This window comes from Muscardinus avellanarius, assembly GCF_963383645.1.
Source record: "Muscardinus avellanarius genome assembly, chromosome: 14".
In the NCBI taxonomy this organism is placed as follows: Eukaryota; Metazoa; Chordata; class Mammalia; order Rodentia; family Gliridae; genus Muscardinus; species Muscardinus avellanarius.
In genome coordinates, this window is record NC_137800.1 from 13,255,940 (window position 1) to 13,274,748 (window position 18,809).

An 18,809-nucleotide genomic window follows, 5' to 3' on the forward strand; every position below is an offset into this window, starting at 1 on the left:
GGCCACCTCCTGTTTCTGCAAAAGCTCAGGCCCTGGCTTTTCCGGCCAGTTATTCCACTTTAGAGAGGCCTCCATGTCTTGCTTCCGGTCTTCCTAGTATGGATGCCCCTCGGTATCCATAGAAACCCCCACAGATATGAAAACCCACGGATGCTCAAGCCCCTTATATAAAGCAGTGTAGTATTTGTATAGAATTTATGCACATTCTCCCATATACTTTACATCATCTCTGGATAACATATATTACTGAACACAATGAAAATGCTGTTAAAATAGCTGCTATACTGCATTGCTTAGTAAATACTGATGGGAAAAAAGTCTGTACATGTTCAGTACAGACATGACCACTGCAGGCCTAACTCTAACTTTTTTTTTTCAGTATTGGGGATTGATCCCAGGCATGTTCTACCTCTGAACTATACTCTCAGCCCAATTTGTGTGTGTGTGTGTGTGTGTGTGTGTGTGTGTGGTATTGGGAATTAAAATCATAGTCATTCTACCTCTGAGCTACACCTCTAGCCCTATTTTATTTTTATTTAGAAACAGCATCTCTCTAGGTTGATGAGAGTCTGACTGCTTGCTGAGGCTATCCTCAAACCTGTGATCCTCCTGTCTCAGCCCCCCAAGTACTGGGATTACAATTGCGTGCACCACTATGCGTGGCTTATTTATTTTGGTACTGGAGATTGAACCCAGAGGCATTCTACCTCCAAGCTACACTTCCAGCTTGATTTTATTTCTTATTTGGAAATGAAGTCTCACTAGGTTGCTGAGAGCCTCTCTAAGTTGCCAAGCCTGGCTCTGAATCTGCGATCCCCTTGTTCATTTTGAAAGAGGGTTTCGCTGAATTGTTGAGGCTGGCCTTGAACCTGCGATCCTCCTGACTCAGTCTCCCAAGTACTGGGATGGCAGGTGTGCGCCACCACGCCTGCTTCTAACTATATCTTCAATCCAAGTTTGGCTGAATTCACAGATCCGGAAGCCAGGGACCTGGAGGCTGACAGATTTCCTAGCAGTTGACTTGCTGACTTCTGTCTGCAGCTGGACTACATGGCTGAACACCAAATTGTTCATCGTCACGCCTGTGGTCTGACTGTCCTTCATGCCGTCCTGTTCTTTTGGAAAAACTCCAGCTGCGTGTCTGACCTGGCCAGGCCCCCACACTGCTAGATACTGTTTGGAACTGTCTTTAGCCAGCTCCATTTCTCTGCTCTTCTAACTCTCCCAAACCTTCAGACTCTCCTCGAGCCCCTGTCTCAATACTTTCTATCTCAGCTGCAGACTGCCCCCTCCTGCCTCCGGAGGACACCAAGACCCTCAAACATGAATCTACCCGGCCTCCCTCTTCCCTCCTGCCCTGTGCCCTCGGAGAAGGCATCCTTCCTCCCGGTGGGGACGGGTTGTCCTGCTGGGAGCTGGAGCTCACTGCACCCAGGGAACTCACACTACAAAGAAACCACTGTCACTCTCTCTCCCAGCTCTGCAGCCCACGAACCTCAGAGCACCCTGAATCCGCTCTCCTACGCCTCTCCAGACCCTCCAGCTTCTCGTAGCCTCATTTCCGCACCAGCCTCCCTGCTGGTGTGCAAGGGAAATGCCTCGTCTCTCCCCAGCGATGCTGTTCACCTTGGGAGCAGGGGCTTCCGCTCTCGAACCCCCTAGAGAACTTGGCACGGCGCTGGACCTCCATGGGGGCCGGGGGACGTGGACTGATCTGCCCTAACCCTAACACCTGAGTGAGGGACTATGCTTGCTTCTCAAGCGAATCAGATGAGCAGACGCCCTTCCTGAGAACTGCACGCACTCTCCTGGCTGTTTTGTTGCTGCCGTTCTTTATCAAAACCCTCTTTTGGAGTTCAGACAGTAAATAAGGCCCTCTCTACTCTATCTGATACTACCAGGTACCACGGGCTGTGTACGTGGGAAGGCTGAGCCTTTGGAGTAGAGGCCCTTGACTCTGCACTGGGTCGCTGCTGGGTGCTCTGATTCTGTTTCTTCTGCTCAGCAGCCTGTTAGTTTCTGCCTGGGTTGTCCACTTAACCACTGGCCAGACACTGTGTCCAGTGCTCAGAGCACTGTCTCTGAAGCTCGGCATCCTGCGAAGCAGCTATCGTGTTGAATCATTTCATGGATGAAGAATCTGACACTCAGAGAGGGTAAGTGACTCACCCCAACTCAAACAACCAGTGGTAGAGAAGCATGGGATTAACAGCGTGGAGCAGGCTGTGTTGTATCATGTCCCCGAGCTATTGCACGACGTGGGTGAAAATAAGAGAGCTGGTTTTTGGTTTTGTTTTTTTCTGGTGTTGTTAGGGATTAAACCCAGCTCTACCACTGAGCTATACCAACCCCACCCCCAGGCTTTTTTTTTTTTTTTTTTTTTTTTTGCTCCTGGAGAATGAAACCAACTTTTTATTTTTAAATTTTGAAACAAGGTCTCACTAAGTTGCTGAGGCTGGCCTCAGACTTGAAATCTTCTTGTCTCAGCCTCCCAAGTCCTGGGATTACAGGTGTGTGTCGCTGCACCCAGCTAGAACACTGTTTTAAAATACAGATTGAGCAAGCTGGGTGTGGTGGTGGAATGCTTGCAATCCCAGGATTTGGGAGGCTAAAACAGGCCCTCTGCAACTCAGTGACACCCTGTTTCAAAATAAAGAATAAAGTGCCGGGTGTAGTGGCGCACGCTTGTAATCCCCGCGCTTGGGAGGTGGAGACAGGAGGATCGGGCAGGTTTGAAGCCAGCCTCGCTGGTTTAAGAAACCCTGTTTACAAATAAAAATATAAAATAGGTCTGGGAGTATAGCCCAGAGGTAGAAGGGTTTCCAGAAACCCCAGTACCACCAAAAATAATAATAAAAAAAAATAATAGATAAATAAAAGTAAAGAATAAAAAATAGGGCTGGGGTGTAGCTCGGAGGTAGAATGCCACAATTTAGTGAGACTGTGTCTCAAAATAAAGAGTAAAATATAGAGCCGGGGTGGGGTAGCTTGGAGGTAGACTGTCCCTGGGTTCAATCCCCAGTACCATAAATAAATAAATAAATAAATAAATAAATTAATTAATTAATTAATTTAAAAAATGCAGATTGAGTATACCTTTTCCAGAATGCCTGGAACCAGAAGTATTCTCTCTCTTTTTTTTTCCCTCCTTCCCCCTTTTTTTTGGTGTGTGTGTGTGATACTGAGGATTGAACCCAGAGGTCTTCTACCTCTGAGCTAAACCCCCCAGACCTATTTTATTTTTTACTTGGAAACAGGGTCTTAATAAGCGGCAGAGGGACTCACTAAATTGCTGAGGCTGGCTGCAAACCTGTGATCCTCCTGTCTCAGCCTCCCAAGTACTGGGATTACAGGCGCATGTGCCACTGTGCCTGGCTTGATACTGGAATATTCATCATAGGTAATGAAATAACTTGGAGATGAGACCCAGGCAAGTCTAAACAATAAACTCACCTATATTTCTTATACACCTTATATACATAGCTGGAAGGTAATTTATTTATTTATTTATTTATTGGTGGTACTGAGGTTCCTGGAAGCCCTTCTGCCTCCGGGCTACACTCCCAGACTGATTTTCTTTTTTTTTAAAACAGGATCTCTTAAGCCAGCACGGCTGGCTTCGAACCTACGCAATCCTCTTGTCTCTGCCTCCCAAGCGCGGGGATTACAAGCATGCGCCACCACGCCCGGCTGGAAGGTAGCTTATTTTAACCCCGCATTTTGACTGTGACCCATCACACAAAGCCAGATGTGGAATTTTCCATTGTGACATTGTGTGGCTGAACAAAAAGTTTCAGATTTTGGAGCATTTGGGGTCTTTAGATTAAGGCTACTCAACATGTTTGTGCAGGCCTCAATGTCAGGAAGGCAGTACCAGGGGTCAGAAGTGTGACCAGCACTGGGAACAGACACCAGCTGCTCTTGCTCAGAGCCCCTCACGGCTCCCCGATCCCCTCTGAAGTAGGTATGATCATGATCTACATTTTACACAGGAGCAACTGAGGCACAGGAAGGGTAAATAGTGGCACACGGACACACCGCTAGCTAAGGGTAGAGCTGGGCCAGGCAACCTGGCTCTAGGCTAAGCTCTTTTTCTTTTTGCTGTACTGGGGGTTGAACCCTGGGACCATAATCAATGAACTATATACCCAGCACTTTTTTTTTTCTTTTTTTGCAAGTTTGGAGATGGAACCCAGGGGCATTTGACCTCCGAACTACATCCCCTGCCCTATTTTTTATTCTTTATTTTGAAACAGGGTCTCACTAAGTTGCAGAGGGCCTCACTAAGTAGCCGAGGCTTTCCGCAAACTGCGATCCTCCGGTCTCAGTCTCCTGAATGCTGGGATTACGAGCGTGCGCCACCACGCCCGGCTTATACCCAATATTTTTTATTTTTATACCCATAAATATCACTGAACTATATACCCAACAGAGGTCACCTGCTCCGTGAGTCTAAACGGAGGCGGGCAGCCATGACACGACCTGAGCGGCGTGAGGTGCCCAGTGAGCTCTGGCCACCCCCACCGGCCCTCACCTTCCTTGCAGTCGTGCTTGTTGTCGTGGAGGACGAAGCCGCTGCGACACTGACACTCATAGCTGCCGAACGTGTTGACGCAGTCTTGCTGGCAGCCGCCATTATCCTTGGAGCACTCGTCCTTGTCTGTGAGGGGAGTGGACAAGGACAGCCCCGGGTGTGTGTGGGGCTGAGGCCTGGCTGGGCCCCTCCCACCCGGAGAGCGCGAGAGCCGGGACAGGCGGCGGGGCTGGGAGTGGGCGGCCGAGGCGCTGACCATCAAGCGGAGCCGGTGAGCAGGGCCCAGCTGTGGGAGAGAAGGTGGCAGTGGGGTGGAGGGAGGGCCGGGCATCTGGAGCTGACCAGCATAGGGACCTCTACCATTACCTGCTTACTGGACAGACGGACAAGTGGAAAAACAGACACACGGACAAGCAGACTGCAAGAGAAAGGAGCAGGACGCAGGGGTCCCTCTTTTACTTCACAACGGTAAATGTCACAGACACCATCAACACGGGGGGGGGGGGGGTTTCCCCTGTCGGCTGAGGGGCCAGGGGGGCAGAGGAGAGCACCAGTTCTGTCCGGCCAGAGAAGGGGCCAGAATGGCAGAGCAGAGGCAGGGGGTGGGCTCCGAAACCCCCAGCCCACTCCGTCTGTCTTTCTGTCTGTCTGTCTGTCTGTCCGAGGTGAGCTTCCTGAGTATCGAAAGATCTGGGAGGCCTGGCGGGCCTCACTGGGGGGTCCGGTTTCTTTTCTGCACTCGGTATTTGAGCTGGTGGGGGCGTCCCCGAGGGGGCTGCAGAGCCGGCCTCTTTTCTGAAACGACAGAGAGAAGGAGAAAAGGGACCGAGGGGTGGGGGTGGAGGGCGGGACCAGAGAGGGCAGTCGTGAAAACCAGAGCCAGGGCCTGGGGGCAGCTGGGGGTGGGCGGTGGGCGGGCAGCACTACACACATGCAGGACAGCATGTCCACGCAGCCAGGTCACGGAGGGCTGGGTTAGCAGGTGGGAGGGGGCGCAGCGACAGGGGAGAGGCCTGGGCGACAGCACCTTGGGGAGGGTGAGGCCGGGTGTGGGTGGTGGGGGCCAGTATGTGTGGAGAGCTGAGTGTGAGCTGCGCTTGTGCTCCTGCTTGGCGGCTGCATCTACGGGTGTGTTAGACACTGACACACTCACACACATGCCCGCCGACACAGGCTCTCCTTGTGCACAGAGTACTGTTGACACACAGCAACACAGATGGACACATGTATGTGGCCCACACTGCAAACACGCAGACACACAGACACAAAAACACTGCTACACATACACACACCCCTGCCAGCCAGCCTGTGTACAGGTGCAAGCACCAGATCCACGTGACTTACTGCCACTTATGTGAGGGGAAGTGTACACAGACAGAAACGAACAGGCAGGTACAGACATACACAGGGAGGCACACACACCTGGGGACTTGGGAACCAGAGGACACGCAAAGACAGAGGAAGAGGGTGCGGGCTGGCAGCAGCACACACACACACACACACACACACACACACACACACACACACACATACAGGCTCACGTGTTGGCTGGCCTGCACACACACATGCGCACAGACACACAGAGATGAGCGAGGTCTTATGTCTGCTGCACCCACAAACATCGAGTCTGTCTGTGGTTGTTTTGGGGAAGGGGTGCCTGGCACAGAAGCAGGCATTCAGGGAAGGTGTGTGAGCCGCAGCAGACACCCAGAATTCCAGAGATGAACCAGGAGGTGAAGAGATGCCTGCCTTCAGCTGATCCGGTGGGGGCTGTGGTAAGGAGGCCTGTTCCTGGTCTCCCTCGGGAGCCTTGAGCCCCCAGGCATCTGCTTCCCCATCTGTGCCCAGGCGGGCCAGAACTGGCAGAGCTCACAGACGATGGGGCTAAGAGTCCCACGGAGGGGAGCCTGCCCGACGGCCTGAGGAAGCTGCCTTTGTACTGGCCTGTCAGAAATGTGGGTCAGAGGAACCCTGTGCCCTGTCCTGGGGTTCACCAAGGACATCGTCATGGGAGCTGCAGGGTGTCAGCTGAGCAAAGACTTCACTGATGTGTTCTGACGCTCCTGATTGCCTCATATTTCACCTCAAATACTAGCCAGGCACCTGGCACACAGCGTGGGTAAGATAAATCCCTGCCCAGTGAATGAGTGAACGTGTGAGTGGACGGCTATAGGAATGAGTGCATGCAGGTCAGTCCCCAGGAGGGCTGCCTGCCTCTGTGTCCAGGGCAGGGGCTCTGCCACGGGCTGCGGGAACAAATTGCGGGAGGGACAGGGGGAGGCGGGCGCAGACCCGACGAGGAGGTGGCACTCACCCTACAGTGCCCAAATGCCCCGGAGGTGCTGGGGTCAGACTGAAGGTCTTCAGGCCTCTTGCTTCTCCTTCTTGGCTTAGGCTCTCCTCGGTGGGTGTCCCAAAAGGCCCAGGCCCCGAGGGCTAACCCTTGATGCCACCAGGGAGCGTCCTCTGCAGGTTTCTTGTGCACTGGGGCAATGCGTGTACGTGTGTGTACATGTGTGCACATGCGTGCGTGTCTTGTGCAGGGCTACGAGTGGGATGGGCGCGATGTCATGCGGCGGAGGGGGTAGGACAATGACTCCAGTCCTGACAGATGTGAATGTCCGTCCCCCGCCCCCTCCGAGACTGGAGCGACAGAGGGCAAAAAGAGACGAGAGTAAGCAGGTAATGGTTCCCCAGGGCTGGGCGCGCCGCTGCGCAGGCATTACGTCCCTTCAGCCCTCTGGTGAGCACCTGTAGGACTTCTAGGTGGGTCAGGGGAGGAAGGGGAGGAAGGGGGAGGGTCTCAGCAAGCAGCAGGGTTGGAGGCTGCAGGGCAGAGGCCCAACAGGGCACTTTAAGCATAACAGGGGGGCTGGCAGTGCCAAGCGGGACCAGTGCACAGGGGCAGGGGCATGGCGTCCAGGAGGGGCAGGCGGGGGCAGGCAGCCACATGGGGGCTTGAGGATGCAGGACCCTGGGCGAGGAGGGGAGAGGAGGCAGCGTGCGTGCATGGGCGAAGCCGAGGGCCCCCCGGCTTTCTGCCCACCCCACGTCCCGCCCACTGGGAGAGCTAGGGTGAGCATTTCTGGGCTACTCCTCCACAAAACCACCCTCTCCAGCCGGGAATGGTGGAGCAAGCTTGTAACCCCAGTGCTTGGGAGGCTGAGACAGGAGGATCACACAGGTTCAAAAGCAGCCTCAGCTACTTAGTGAAGATCTCAGCAAGTTAGTTTCCAGATAAAGTATAAAATAGGTCTGGGAGTAGAGCCTAGAGGTAGAAAAGCCCCTAGGTTCCACCTTCAGTACCACAAAAAACAAACAACAAAAAAACCACCCCCCTCCAGCAAGCTTGCAAGCTTCCTGCTCCAGCTAAGCTCTGTTCCAGAGAGCTCTTGGCCTTCACTGCCTGCCTGGGTGCCGGCCCTTTTTCCTCCAGTGGACACCACTGGCCTAGCAGTCTACCCCTGGGCCAAAGGCTGGGGGATTCATTAATCAGGGAAGAGGTCTCCTGGGGCCTGGAGGCCAAGCACCAGGAGGCTGGGAGCAGAGAGCTCTGCCTACCATTTAGACCACCCAGACAGGGTCCTCCAAAAGGCAGATGAGGCCAAGGAACTCGAGCTCAAGCCTAGCATGGGGAACTCTCAAACAACAGATGCTCAAGGCCCCGTGGACCGAGCAGAGCTGGAAGGCTTGGTACTGAAGGGAGGGAGGCTGCTCCCCTTTTCGGGAAGGTAGGCAGGAACTGGGTCAGCTTGTGCAGGGTCTGATTAGACCAGCTGCGGCTAGATATCTACTGGACATGGTCCCAGGCATACGCCTCCTCTTCTGCATCCACCCCATGTTCTCAGAAAACTGAAGGCTGTTCTCAGCACCTGCCCTCTCTCATACCCTGGCCTGCAGACTCCGGTACCCAGGATGCCCTCACTCTTCATTTCTGCAAGTGGACATTCTTTTTTTTTTTTTTTTTTCAGTACTGGGGATGGAACCCAGGGGCATTCTACCTCCAAGCTACACCCCCAGCCCTATTTTTTATTCTTTATTTTGAAACAGGGTCTCACTGAGTTGCAAAGGGCCTAAGTAGCTGAAGCTGTCTGCGAACCACAATCCTCCTGTCTCAGCCTCCCAAATGCTGGGATTACAAGCATGTGCCACCACGCCCGGCTCTGCATGTGGGGCCTGGTGCCCCGGTGACCTTGAGGGCTCAGGTATAGTGGGATTCAGATACTAGAGGAGCCGGCCTGGTGGTGGGTGGCAAGCTGGGGGAGCAGGGGGCAGGCCGGCACCAGGGAGGGCTGGGGGGTACAGGGTGCATGGGCAGGGAGGGGAGCCCCATCCTCCGAGGGGAGGCGGGGCTAGGAGCTGGGGGAATCCAAGGTTACCTGAGAAGAAGTGGGCCTTGAAGCCCTTTTTAGACACGGTGTTGTCGGACTTGAACTCCACACGCATGTTGTTGTACTGGGAGGTGATGACCTCGGGCTTCTCGGAGCCACAGAACTTGCCATGCAGCTTAGAGTCGGCCGTGAGTCCACTGCGCACCTCCACGAAGTCATACTTACACACCTGCAGGGGGATCCCAGCTCTGGCCGCCTCCTCCGGGAAGCCTCTCCTGGACCACTACCGCCCTGGGGAAGCTCCTGTTCTGCAGACCCTTCAGCCTTCAGGTGTCTGCTCCCCCCACTGGGTCATTCCGGGTGCCCCACAAAGCCCCGGGTGCACCCAAGCCCTTCCTTACTCCATAGGCTTCCGACTCAACGTCCCAAATTCCCACCTGCCACACATTTCCTTCGGGGCCCTCCCTGACCGTCCGCACACCCCAGAATTGGGACCCGACTCCTCCTCGTCGTTCTCAAAGCCAGAGGGCAGGAGGCAGGTGCTGAGCAGAGCCCCCATGCCCCACACCCCTTGTCCCCCTCAGCCCTGGGGCCACTTACATCATTGCCCTCAGTCTCGAAGAAGTCGAACTGCAGGGAGATGCGGTACTGGGTGGGGGCCACCAGCTGCCAGATGCAGTTTTTGTTGGGAGGGTACTCCTTGGGCCAGCCTGGGCTGGTGATGGAGCCGTTTAATTTAGTGAGGAACCCGCCACAGGCAGCTGGGGGGACATGAGAGGCGGCGGCGTCACTGCCAGGAGTCCCCAGGCTAGGCAGGAGCCTGGCCTGGGCTACAGTCAGGAAGAAAGGGAGGTTCTGTGGCTTCTGCAAGCCCCGGGCTTGGGACTGATCAACACTTAGAGTCTCCAGAGGCGACCTGGGAAGAGGGAGTAGAGGGCTGTATTCAAGGCCGTTTCCATTCCTCTAGTGGAGACCAGGCCGGTGATCTGCCAAGGGGGAAGAGGCCAGGTGGGGGCTCCAAGAAAGCCGTGCACGTGGCAGTCCTGGGAGACACGCAGGGGCTGCTCGGAGGCGCAGCAAGGGCAGCCTGAGCTGGGGCTGTTAGCCTGGAGTGCGGTCACCAGCACCGGGGGATATGCACATAGAGAGGCTGAGACTCGGTCCCTGTCCAAGAACAGTGGTTTTCAAATTGTGGCTCATGACCTTCTGGTGGGTGGTAACATCAACAACCAGGTCAAGATCAATGTTAACAAAACAGTAAGAATAAAAACAAAAACAAAACCCAAGGCCAGCGTGTATCACACAGGGCAATAGTGTTCTAGGTGCTGTAGTATAGAAGGTCTATATTGTGTGTAGAGATTGAATCCAAGGGTGCTCTACCACTAAGCTATACCCCCAGCCCTTTTTGTTTTTTTATTTTGAGACAGAGTATTGCTAAGTTGCTGAGCTAACCTTAAACCCGAAATCTTCCTATCTCAGCCTCTCAAGTATTTTTATTTTTTCTTCCTTTTTTGAGGGGGGAGTACTGGGATTGAACCAGGGGCACCTTACCTCAGAGCCACACCTCCGGCCCTTCTTATTTTTTAATTTGAGATAAGGTCTTGCTAAGTTGCTGAGGCCAGCTTTGAACTTGCAATCTTCTTGTCTCAGCCTCCCAAGTTTCTTTCTCTTTTTTCTTTCTCCTTCTTCCTTCTCTTTCTTTCTTTCTTTCTTTCTGTACTGGGAATTGAACCCAGGGCCACCCTACCCTGGAACTACCTTTTTATTTTAATTTATTTTTTGTGGTACTAGGGGTGGAACCCAGAGGCATTCTACCTCCAAGTTACACCCCCAGCCCTATTTTTTGTTCTTTTTTTTGAAACAGGGTCTCACTGAGTTGCAAAGGGCCTCACTACATAGCTGAGGCTATCTGCGAATCACGATCCTCCTATCCCAGCCTCCCAAACGCTGGGATTACAAGCGTGCACCACCACACCCGGCCTCTTTTTTATTTTAAAACAGGGTTTCACTAAATTGCTGAGGTCTCCTAAGTTGCTGAAGATAGCTTTGCTCCAAGTATTTCTCACCCATGAGTTGGGAACAATGCTAGGGAATCCTTCCAGCTCTTCAGAAGGGGGCTGCCCAGGGCCCGCGGGAGGCACAGGGCACTGGAGGCGGTACAGGAAGGGCCCTGGAGCTGGTCTGGCAACACTCACCCTCACAGCGGCGCTTGTCGGGGGCCAGCTCGTACCCGGGGTCACAGCTGCACTTGTAGCTGCCCAGCGTGTTCAGGCAGCGCTGCTCGCAGCCCCCACGGTTGGGCCGAGAGCACTCGTCCACCTCTGCAAGGGAAGGAGTGGGCATCACAGACCTGGGGCCAGGGCCGGCTCTTCCTCCTGCCCTCTGCCTGAGGGTCAAGCCCAGGGTCCCCGAGGCCCCCTGGGAACACCCCCAGCCCTGTTCCAGGGGTGAAGGGGAAGCCGGCTGTATGTATGTATGAATGAAGAAGGAATGAGAGACAGGCTGGCGGGGGGAGGCAGGTGGGGCCGGGGAGGAGGCACCTTTGAAAAAGTTGACCGCGAAGCCAGCTTTGTTAATGGAGCCGTCAGAGACAAACTTGAGCCAGAGGCGGCTGGACGTGCTCTTGACGTCATCGGGCTTCTCGTAGCCACAGTAGCGGCCGATGAGCGGGCTGCTCTCGCTGTGCCCGTCCCGCACCTCCAGGTAGTCGTAGGCACAGCTGTCATGGCGCTCGATCTAGGGGTCAGGGGCTCTATCAGCAGAAGGATCTCTGGCTGCTAGGGCCCCAGCCCCCGGAGTCTGCCAAGGGGCGGGCTGTCCCCAAGAGCAACATGGACTCAAGTGTTGGATCACAGGGCCTGTGACCTACCTCGAAGGACTGGAACGTGAGACCCACGTGGAAGCCCTCGGACACCTGGATCCGCCAGATGCAGACTTTGCTTGGCCGGTAGTCGTCGGGGTAATTGGGTGACTGGATATGGCCATTGTCCTTTTTCACGTCACCCCCACAGATGGCTTTGGGGACAAAGGGTGAGGTGGGAAGCAGTGCGTCAGCGTGCCACACTCAGCTTGAGAGCCCCTTCCCTATCCCCAGAATTCCCCCTGCCCACCCTGCAATCCTACCCTTCTGCTTCCTCCCCGTATACCCCTCAAGTACCAGGAAGAGGTGGCTCGTGGATGCCCAGGGACCTCATATCTGTCCCTGCCCCCCTCCTCCGCCCTTCCTCAGTACCTTCATAAACAGCAAAGAAGCCCTTTCCAACCCAATTGCTGCTGCTGCGGAACTCCACCCAGAGGCGGCTGTCGGTGGACACGATGGGCTCGGGGAGCTTGCCGCCACAGAACCGGCCTGCAGACAGTGTGGACAGAGGAACTCTGAGCCCTGACACCCATCCTGGAGGAGCCTGGCTTCTCTGGGAAGTGCAGGTGGGATCTGATCAGTGGCCACCCTACTGCAAAAATCCTAAACTCACACACCTGCTGAATGACTTTTTGTTTGTGCAAGGTCTAGCTTGCCTTTGAAGACGCAGAGACACCCTTTTTTTTGGTGGGACTGGGGTTTCTGGAAGCCCTTCTACCTCCGGACTACACTCCCAGACCTATTTTTTATATTTTTATTTGGAAACAGGGTCTCTTAAGCCAACACAGCTGGCTTCGAACCTGCGCAATCCTCCTGTCTCCGCCTCCCAAGCGCGGGGATTATAAGCGTGCTTCACCACGCCCAGCAAGACCCCTTTAAGGCATGATATGTTTATGTTTCTGGGAGGTGGATTCTCATAATATTCAACTGTGACTTGCATGTGTTTTGTGAACTTTTTTTTTTTTTTTTGGTAGTGGAACTAGGAATTGAACCCAGGGCCATTCTACTTCTGAGCTACACCTCCAGTCCTATTTTACTTTTTAGTTTGAAGCATGGTCTCACTAAGTGGCAGAAGCTCTTACTAAATTGCTGAGGCTGGCCACAAACCTGGCATCCTCCTGTCTCTGCCTCCCAAGGACTGGATTACAGGTGTGCATTACAGGTGTGCACCACCACGCCCACTCTTAAGCACTTTTTTTTTTGGTGGTACTGGGCGTGGAACCCAGAGGCTTTCTACCTCCGGGCTATACGCCCAGACCTTTTTTATATTTTATTTGGAAACAGCGTCTCGCTAAGTTGCTGGAAGCCTCACTGAGTAGCTGAGGCTGGCTTCGAACCCGTGCGATCCTCCTGTCTCAGCCTCCTAAGCGTGGGGATTACAAGCGTGCGCCACCACGCCCGGCTTTATGCACCATTTTAAAAAGCAGGTCAGCATCATTACTTACCTTTCTTAATTTGGTGTCCATGTGAAGAAGTAACAGTCAAGAAATGGATGCAGTTTTCTCTGCACATTATCAATGCTTCTACAGGCATGCCTTCATTGGATCAAATGCAGGGATGCCCCAGCACCCCAAACAAATCTCAGAATTTAGGAACTGGATCAGAAAACATCCTCATTTGAAATGAGATCCAAGAATGACCGTAAGGGGTGAGGCTGAACATCTGTGGAATTCTTCGCAGTTAAGAACTGGCTGGAGATGATTTATGTGTTCCTAATAAGACTGGGTGTTTCCCAACTTTCGGCAAGGGACAGAGGGTGCTGGCCTAGGAATTTCAGTTATGAGAAAGAAACTGCGATCTTGGAGACCTAACGTGGCTACAGAGGAAGTGTTATCATGACGGCTGCTTTGGGTGACTGGCAAGAACTATTCAAAGAGCAAGACCCCGGGGAGAAAGGAGAGAGTTAGAAAGAACGTCCGCGCTGACTCTGGCCCAGGCTGTGGGGCAGAGGTGCTCAGGCTGAGAGGCGCACCGTGCAGATGGCAGGCACGCCGCACAGCTCCCTGTTGCAATGTCCTCTAGCGACACCAGCCTCGCTTTGTCCTAATTCCATGACCATTAAAGCAACTTCTGTGGTCCTGTGGCTTTGACCCATTTAGCCCCCACTGTCTCTGCCTTGCCCCTGCGCACAGTACCAGGGACAAAGTATCCGTGCCAGGTGTGAAGCCCTCTGAAGAGAGTTAACAGGCTACCCAGCAGGCTTATAATGAGTTGCTACACAGCCAGGCTGCACCGTGGCCATCCAAAAGTCAGACCTTGCACACAGAAAACAGAGCCTCTGACATTGCCCAATGAGGGACAGAGCCTGGAGCTATGCGGTTGCACAGAACAGCCCGTCCAGCTCTCTGTCATCTCCCGCGATCCACCCGCAGAGAGACAGCCACTCTCTAACGGAAACCTGGAAGCCTCTGCTAAGGAGGCTAAGATCTGGGTTAAGGACAAGACCTGTCTAAAGTGACAGTCTCCAGGTCCCACGCCAGGATGTCGCCCCCATGAAGAGCTGGGTCTGGAGGAGGATGCCAGGAGCGAGATAGAGTGCTTCTAAGAAGGGGAGCGGGCTAGGGCCCTTACCTCGGAGTGGTGCCTTCCTCCAGAAGCCATCACGGACCTCCACGTAGTCGTACCAGCACAGGCGGCTGCGGTACAGGTCCATGGACGTGAAGTTCAGAATGATCTGGGGTGGGGGGGGAGAGGGTTACGCCACTGCCTGCTCAGGTCCCCCAGGCCGGCTGCGTGACCTCTGCAGGCCATGCTCTAGACAGGCCACCCAGGGTAGGAGTGGACTGCCTACCAGTCACACTCAGCACTCTTCCCAGAAAGCCCAGGCCAGACTCTGCCAAAAATGTGCCTCCTTTGTCCCTGTCACCAAATATTCCTGAGACACCAGAGTCCAGCTTCACTGCTTCCTAAATTGGGGCCATTGCCTTGAGCTAAACAGCCAGCTCAGCTCTCCTGAAAGAATGATGCACAGCTTTTTTGTGTGTGTTTGTGTGGTACTGGGGGTGGAACCCAGGGGCTTTTCTACCTCCGGGCTACACTCCCAGACCTATTTTATATTTTATTTGGGAACAGGGTCTCACTCAGTTGCTGAGAGCCTAAGTAGCTGAGGCTGGCTTCGAACCGGTGTGATCCTCCTGTCTCAGCCTCCCAAGCCCTGGGATTATAAGCGTGCACCACCATGCCCAGCGCACATCTTTAAGAGGAAATAGGTCTCATCATCATCAGGAGGTGAGGGGGGCTGAGATGGGAACCATGGGGCCCGTGAGAGGCTGAGAAGGAAGGGGGCCTGAGGCATCCATCAGTACGAATTTACTGGGTACTGATTCTTGGCGGATGGCTTGGTTACTGCTGAGGGCAATGCCAGATCTGCTCCCTGGCCTTGAATGGGTTGAAGACATATCTTTATAGAAAATGACCGAATGTGAGCTGGGCATGGTGGCGCATGCTTAGAATCCCAGCACTTGGGAGGCTGAGACAGGAGGATCACGGTTCGATCTCAGCTACTTAGTGAGGCACTCCGTGACTTAGCAAGACCCTGTTTTAAAATCAAGAATAAAAAATAAGGCTGTGATGTAGCTCGAAGGTAGAACATCCCCAGTACTGCAAAAAAAAAAAAAAAAAAAAAAAAAAAGGGAAAAAAAGATAATGACCAAATGTGACCATAGAGGGAGCAGCCTGGGCAGCATGGAGTCTGTGTTGGCCCTATCACAGCATCTCTCTGAAAACAAGGTCCTTTCTCCTCTCTGTACCTCCTGAGGACTACAGCCCAGTTGCACCCAACCTGTGGCCTCCTGTGTGTCTGGGCCCAGAGTGTGGCGTGTAGCTAGAGCCCCGCACAGCCAGGCCCAGTGTCTCACCTGGGATTCGAGACCACAAGCTTTCCACACCCTGCCTCTCCGGCTGTTCCTCTCTTCTTTCTCAATTTTTTTTTTCTTCTTGGTATTGGGGATTGAACACTGAGTTATATCCCCCAGCCCTTTTTATTTTATTTTGGTCTGGGAGATTGAATCCAGAGGCATTTTATTTTCAAGTTACACCCCCAGCTCTTTTTATTTAATTATCGTTAGGGGGTACTGGAGATTAAACCCAGTACTACTCCTACCTCTGAGTGACATTCCCTGCCCTATTTTATGTTTTATTTTGAAACAATGTCTCATTAAGTTGTGGAGGGCCTCACTAAGTTGCTGAGGCTGGTGGCTGTGAACCTCAATCAGCCGGCCACCAACCTGCAATCATCTTGTTTCAGCCTCCCAAGTACTGGGAAAACTTAGGTGCGCACCACCACACCTGGCTTTTTTCTTTCAGGTTTTTTTTTTTTTTTTTTTTTTTTTGTGGTACTGGGGATGGAACCCAGTGACGATCTACCTCTGATCTACACCCCCAGCCCTATTTTTTATTCTTTATTTTGAAACAGGGTCTCACTGAGTTGCAAAGGGCCTCACTAAGTAGCTGAGGCTGTCTGCGAACCATGATCCCCCTGTCTCAGCCTCCCGAATGCTGGGATTACAAGCGTGCGCCACCACGCCCAGCTATGCCCGGCTACTTTTTAGTTTTAATTTTGAAACAGGGTCTCACTAAGTTACTGAGGGTTGCACTAAGTTGTCAAGGCTGGCCATGAACCTGCGATCCCCTTGTTTCAGAGTCCCAACTACTAAGATAACAGGCCTGGGCCACCATGCCCAGCTCCTTTTATTTTTTATTTTGATACAGGGTTTCACTAAGATGCCCGTGTTAGTCTTGAACTTAAGACTGTCCTGCTGTACCAGTATTGGGAATGGCCTAGGAAGATTTGAGAAAGCTATGATTATTAATATATTCCAAAAATTGGGTGAGGGGCAAATCTGTGAGAGAACTTGGTTTCTGCCTAGAAGCAGGCAATTATTCCAATGTAAATTAACCTAGCTAAAGGTGATTGGCAAGTCTATAGGAGAGGGGAACTAGGACTTCCCCATCCTCATTCTAAGGACAGGTTTACATAATAACTGGATGATCTAGCTAGGATGGGAGGAGGGGTCGACCTTCATGAAAGGAGACACCTTACAGGGACATTTACTAGTCAGAATTACTTAAACAGGATGGAGGTCATGGGTATAAAAAGTCCGGTCCCCGTGCTGTATCTTTGGTGGGGCATTCATTTGAACCCCCCCCCACATGCCATTCTTGCATGGGACTGTAACTATCTTCTGTATTTCTATCTTTTTAATAATCTTCTTTAAATCTTCAGCAAAAGTTTGGGCTAATGTGTATTTATACTTAGCTCAGGACAAGAACCCGCACTTTTTTCTCTTTTTCTATTTTTTTTTCTGTTTTTCTGTTTTTGGGGTTTTTTGTGTGTTTTGAGGGAAATTGTGCTTGGAACCCTAACGGGTCCTTGGGAACAGTTTTCCCCAAACCATAACATTCCCAAATTGTAACATGCCTTAGCCACCAGGTAGCCAAGATTACGGGTGCCTAGCCTCTCTTCTTACTCTTCTCTTTTTTTTTTCCTGTGGTACTGGGGATGGAACCCAGGGGCATTCTACTTTTAAGCTATACCTCCAGCCCTATTTTATTCTTTTATTGTGAAACAGGGCCTCATTAAGTTGCAGAGGACCTTGATCCTCCGGTCTCAGCCTCCCGAGTACAGGAATTACAAACCTCCAGCCCGGCTCTCTCAGCTTCCCAAGCAGTCTCTGCCCTAGTCTCACTGTCATCTCTTCTGGATCAGTTCCAGGAATCCTCGCTCTTGGTCTCAGCCTCAACTACAGCCATCAGAACAGTGCTTTTATGATGTAAACATGATCACACCTCCCCACTGCTTGACTGCCCATAACTCAAAGTAAAATCCAAAGTCCCCACAATGAAGGACCAGGTCTCCTCTGCTTCTGTTATCTCCTGGACCCCTCTCCTGCGACTCTCTTCCTGTCTACTTGGCTCAGGGACCTCACCCATCCTCAAACACAGCTACCTCCGGACCTTTGCACAGCTGGTTTGTGCCCCAACTTGCCTGACAAGAGCGAGGCCTTTCCTGTCCATCCTACACGACTCAGCAGCGCCCCCACTGTCCTCCTGTTAACTCCTCGTTATCACTACCACCATCCGACCTACCGCACAGTGACTTATTTATCTGCTTACTGTCTGACTGCCGTCCACCTCACACCAAAACATAAATTTAGGAGGGCAAGGGTCTCATTTAATTTGCTCTGAACTCCTAAGCACATGGCACACAGTCTGCTCTTAATGAAAAACTTTTTATTTCTTTCTTTATTGTGGTACTGGGGTAGAACCCATAGGGCTTTTCTACCTCCGGGCTACACTCCCAGACCTAATTTATATTTTATTTGGAAATAGGGTCTCACTTAGTTGCTGAGAGCCTCACTAGGTAGCTGAGGCTGGCTTTGAACCTGTGTGATCCTTCTGCCTCAGCCTCCCAAGCACTGGGATTACAAGTGTGCATCACCACGCCCAGCTTGAAAAACTTTTTAAATAGACTTTTGCTTTTAAGAAGCTACTCTACAGACAGTTATGGCTAAGTGGAAAAGATGGAAGTATAAACATATATATATATTTTTTTTGTGTGTGTGTGGGTCTGGGGATGGAACCCGGGAGCATTTGACCTCCGAGCTATACCCCCTGCCCTAGTTTTTTTATTCTTTAATTTGAAACAGGGTCTCACTGAGTTGCAGAGGCCTCACTAAGTAGCTGAGGCTGTCAGCGAACCGCGATCCTCCAGTCTCAGCCTCCCAAATGCTGGGATTACACACGTGCGCCACCACGCCCGGCAGTACAAACATATTTATTGAAACATTCTTGGTAATAATGAGACCTTGAGCCGGGTGTGGTGGCGCACACTTGTAATCCCTGCGCTTGGGATGCGGAGCCAGCCTCGCTGCCTTAAGAGACCCTGTTTCCAAATAAAAGAAATATAAAATAGGTCTGGGAGTGCAGCCCGGAGGTAGAAGGGCTTCCAGGAACCCCAGTACCACAATAATAATAATAATAATAATAATAATAATAATAATAATAATAATACCTTGAAAAAAAATTGGGAGGCTGAGGCAGGACGAAGGTATACATGAAGCCAGCCTGGGCAACTCAGTGAGAT

The 18,809-nt window shown here is 52.4% G+C and overlaps 1 protein-coding gene across 4 annotated transcripts in view; it reads right to left on the reverse strand.

The window, feature by feature from the left end:
• BMP1 (bone morphogenetic protein 1) overlaps nucleotides 1-18,809 on the reverse strand; it is a gene marked incomplete at both ends in the record, with an annotated part of 48,575 nt that overhangs the window by 4,740 nt on the left and 25,026 nt on the right. For 3 of the 4 annotated variants that reach the window (XM_080709996.1, XM_080709994.1, XM_080709995.1), the window contains 8 exons: nucleotides 4,535-4,660; nucleotides 8,914-9,094; nucleotides 9,466-9,626; nucleotides 11,061-11,186; nucleotides 11,406-11,601; nucleotides 11,735-11,880; nucleotides 12,098-12,214; nucleotides 14,297-14,399. In XM_080709996.1, the coding sequence (XP_080566122.1) occupies nucleotides 4,535-4,660; nucleotides 8,914-9,094; nucleotides 9,466-9,626; nucleotides 11,061-11,186; nucleotides 11,406-11,601; nucleotides 11,735-11,880; nucleotides 12,098-12,214; nucleotides 14,297-14,399 (1,156 nt within the window). Of the gene's footprint in view, nucleotides 1-4,534; nucleotides 4,661-5,243; nucleotides 5,330-8,913; nucleotides 9,095-9,465; nucleotides 9,627-11,060; nucleotides 11,187-11,405; nucleotides 11,602-11,734; nucleotides 11,881-12,097; nucleotides 12,215-14,296; nucleotides 14,400-18,809 lie in introns of those variants that run through there. The other variant, XM_080709997.1, reaches the window with a different exon arrangement.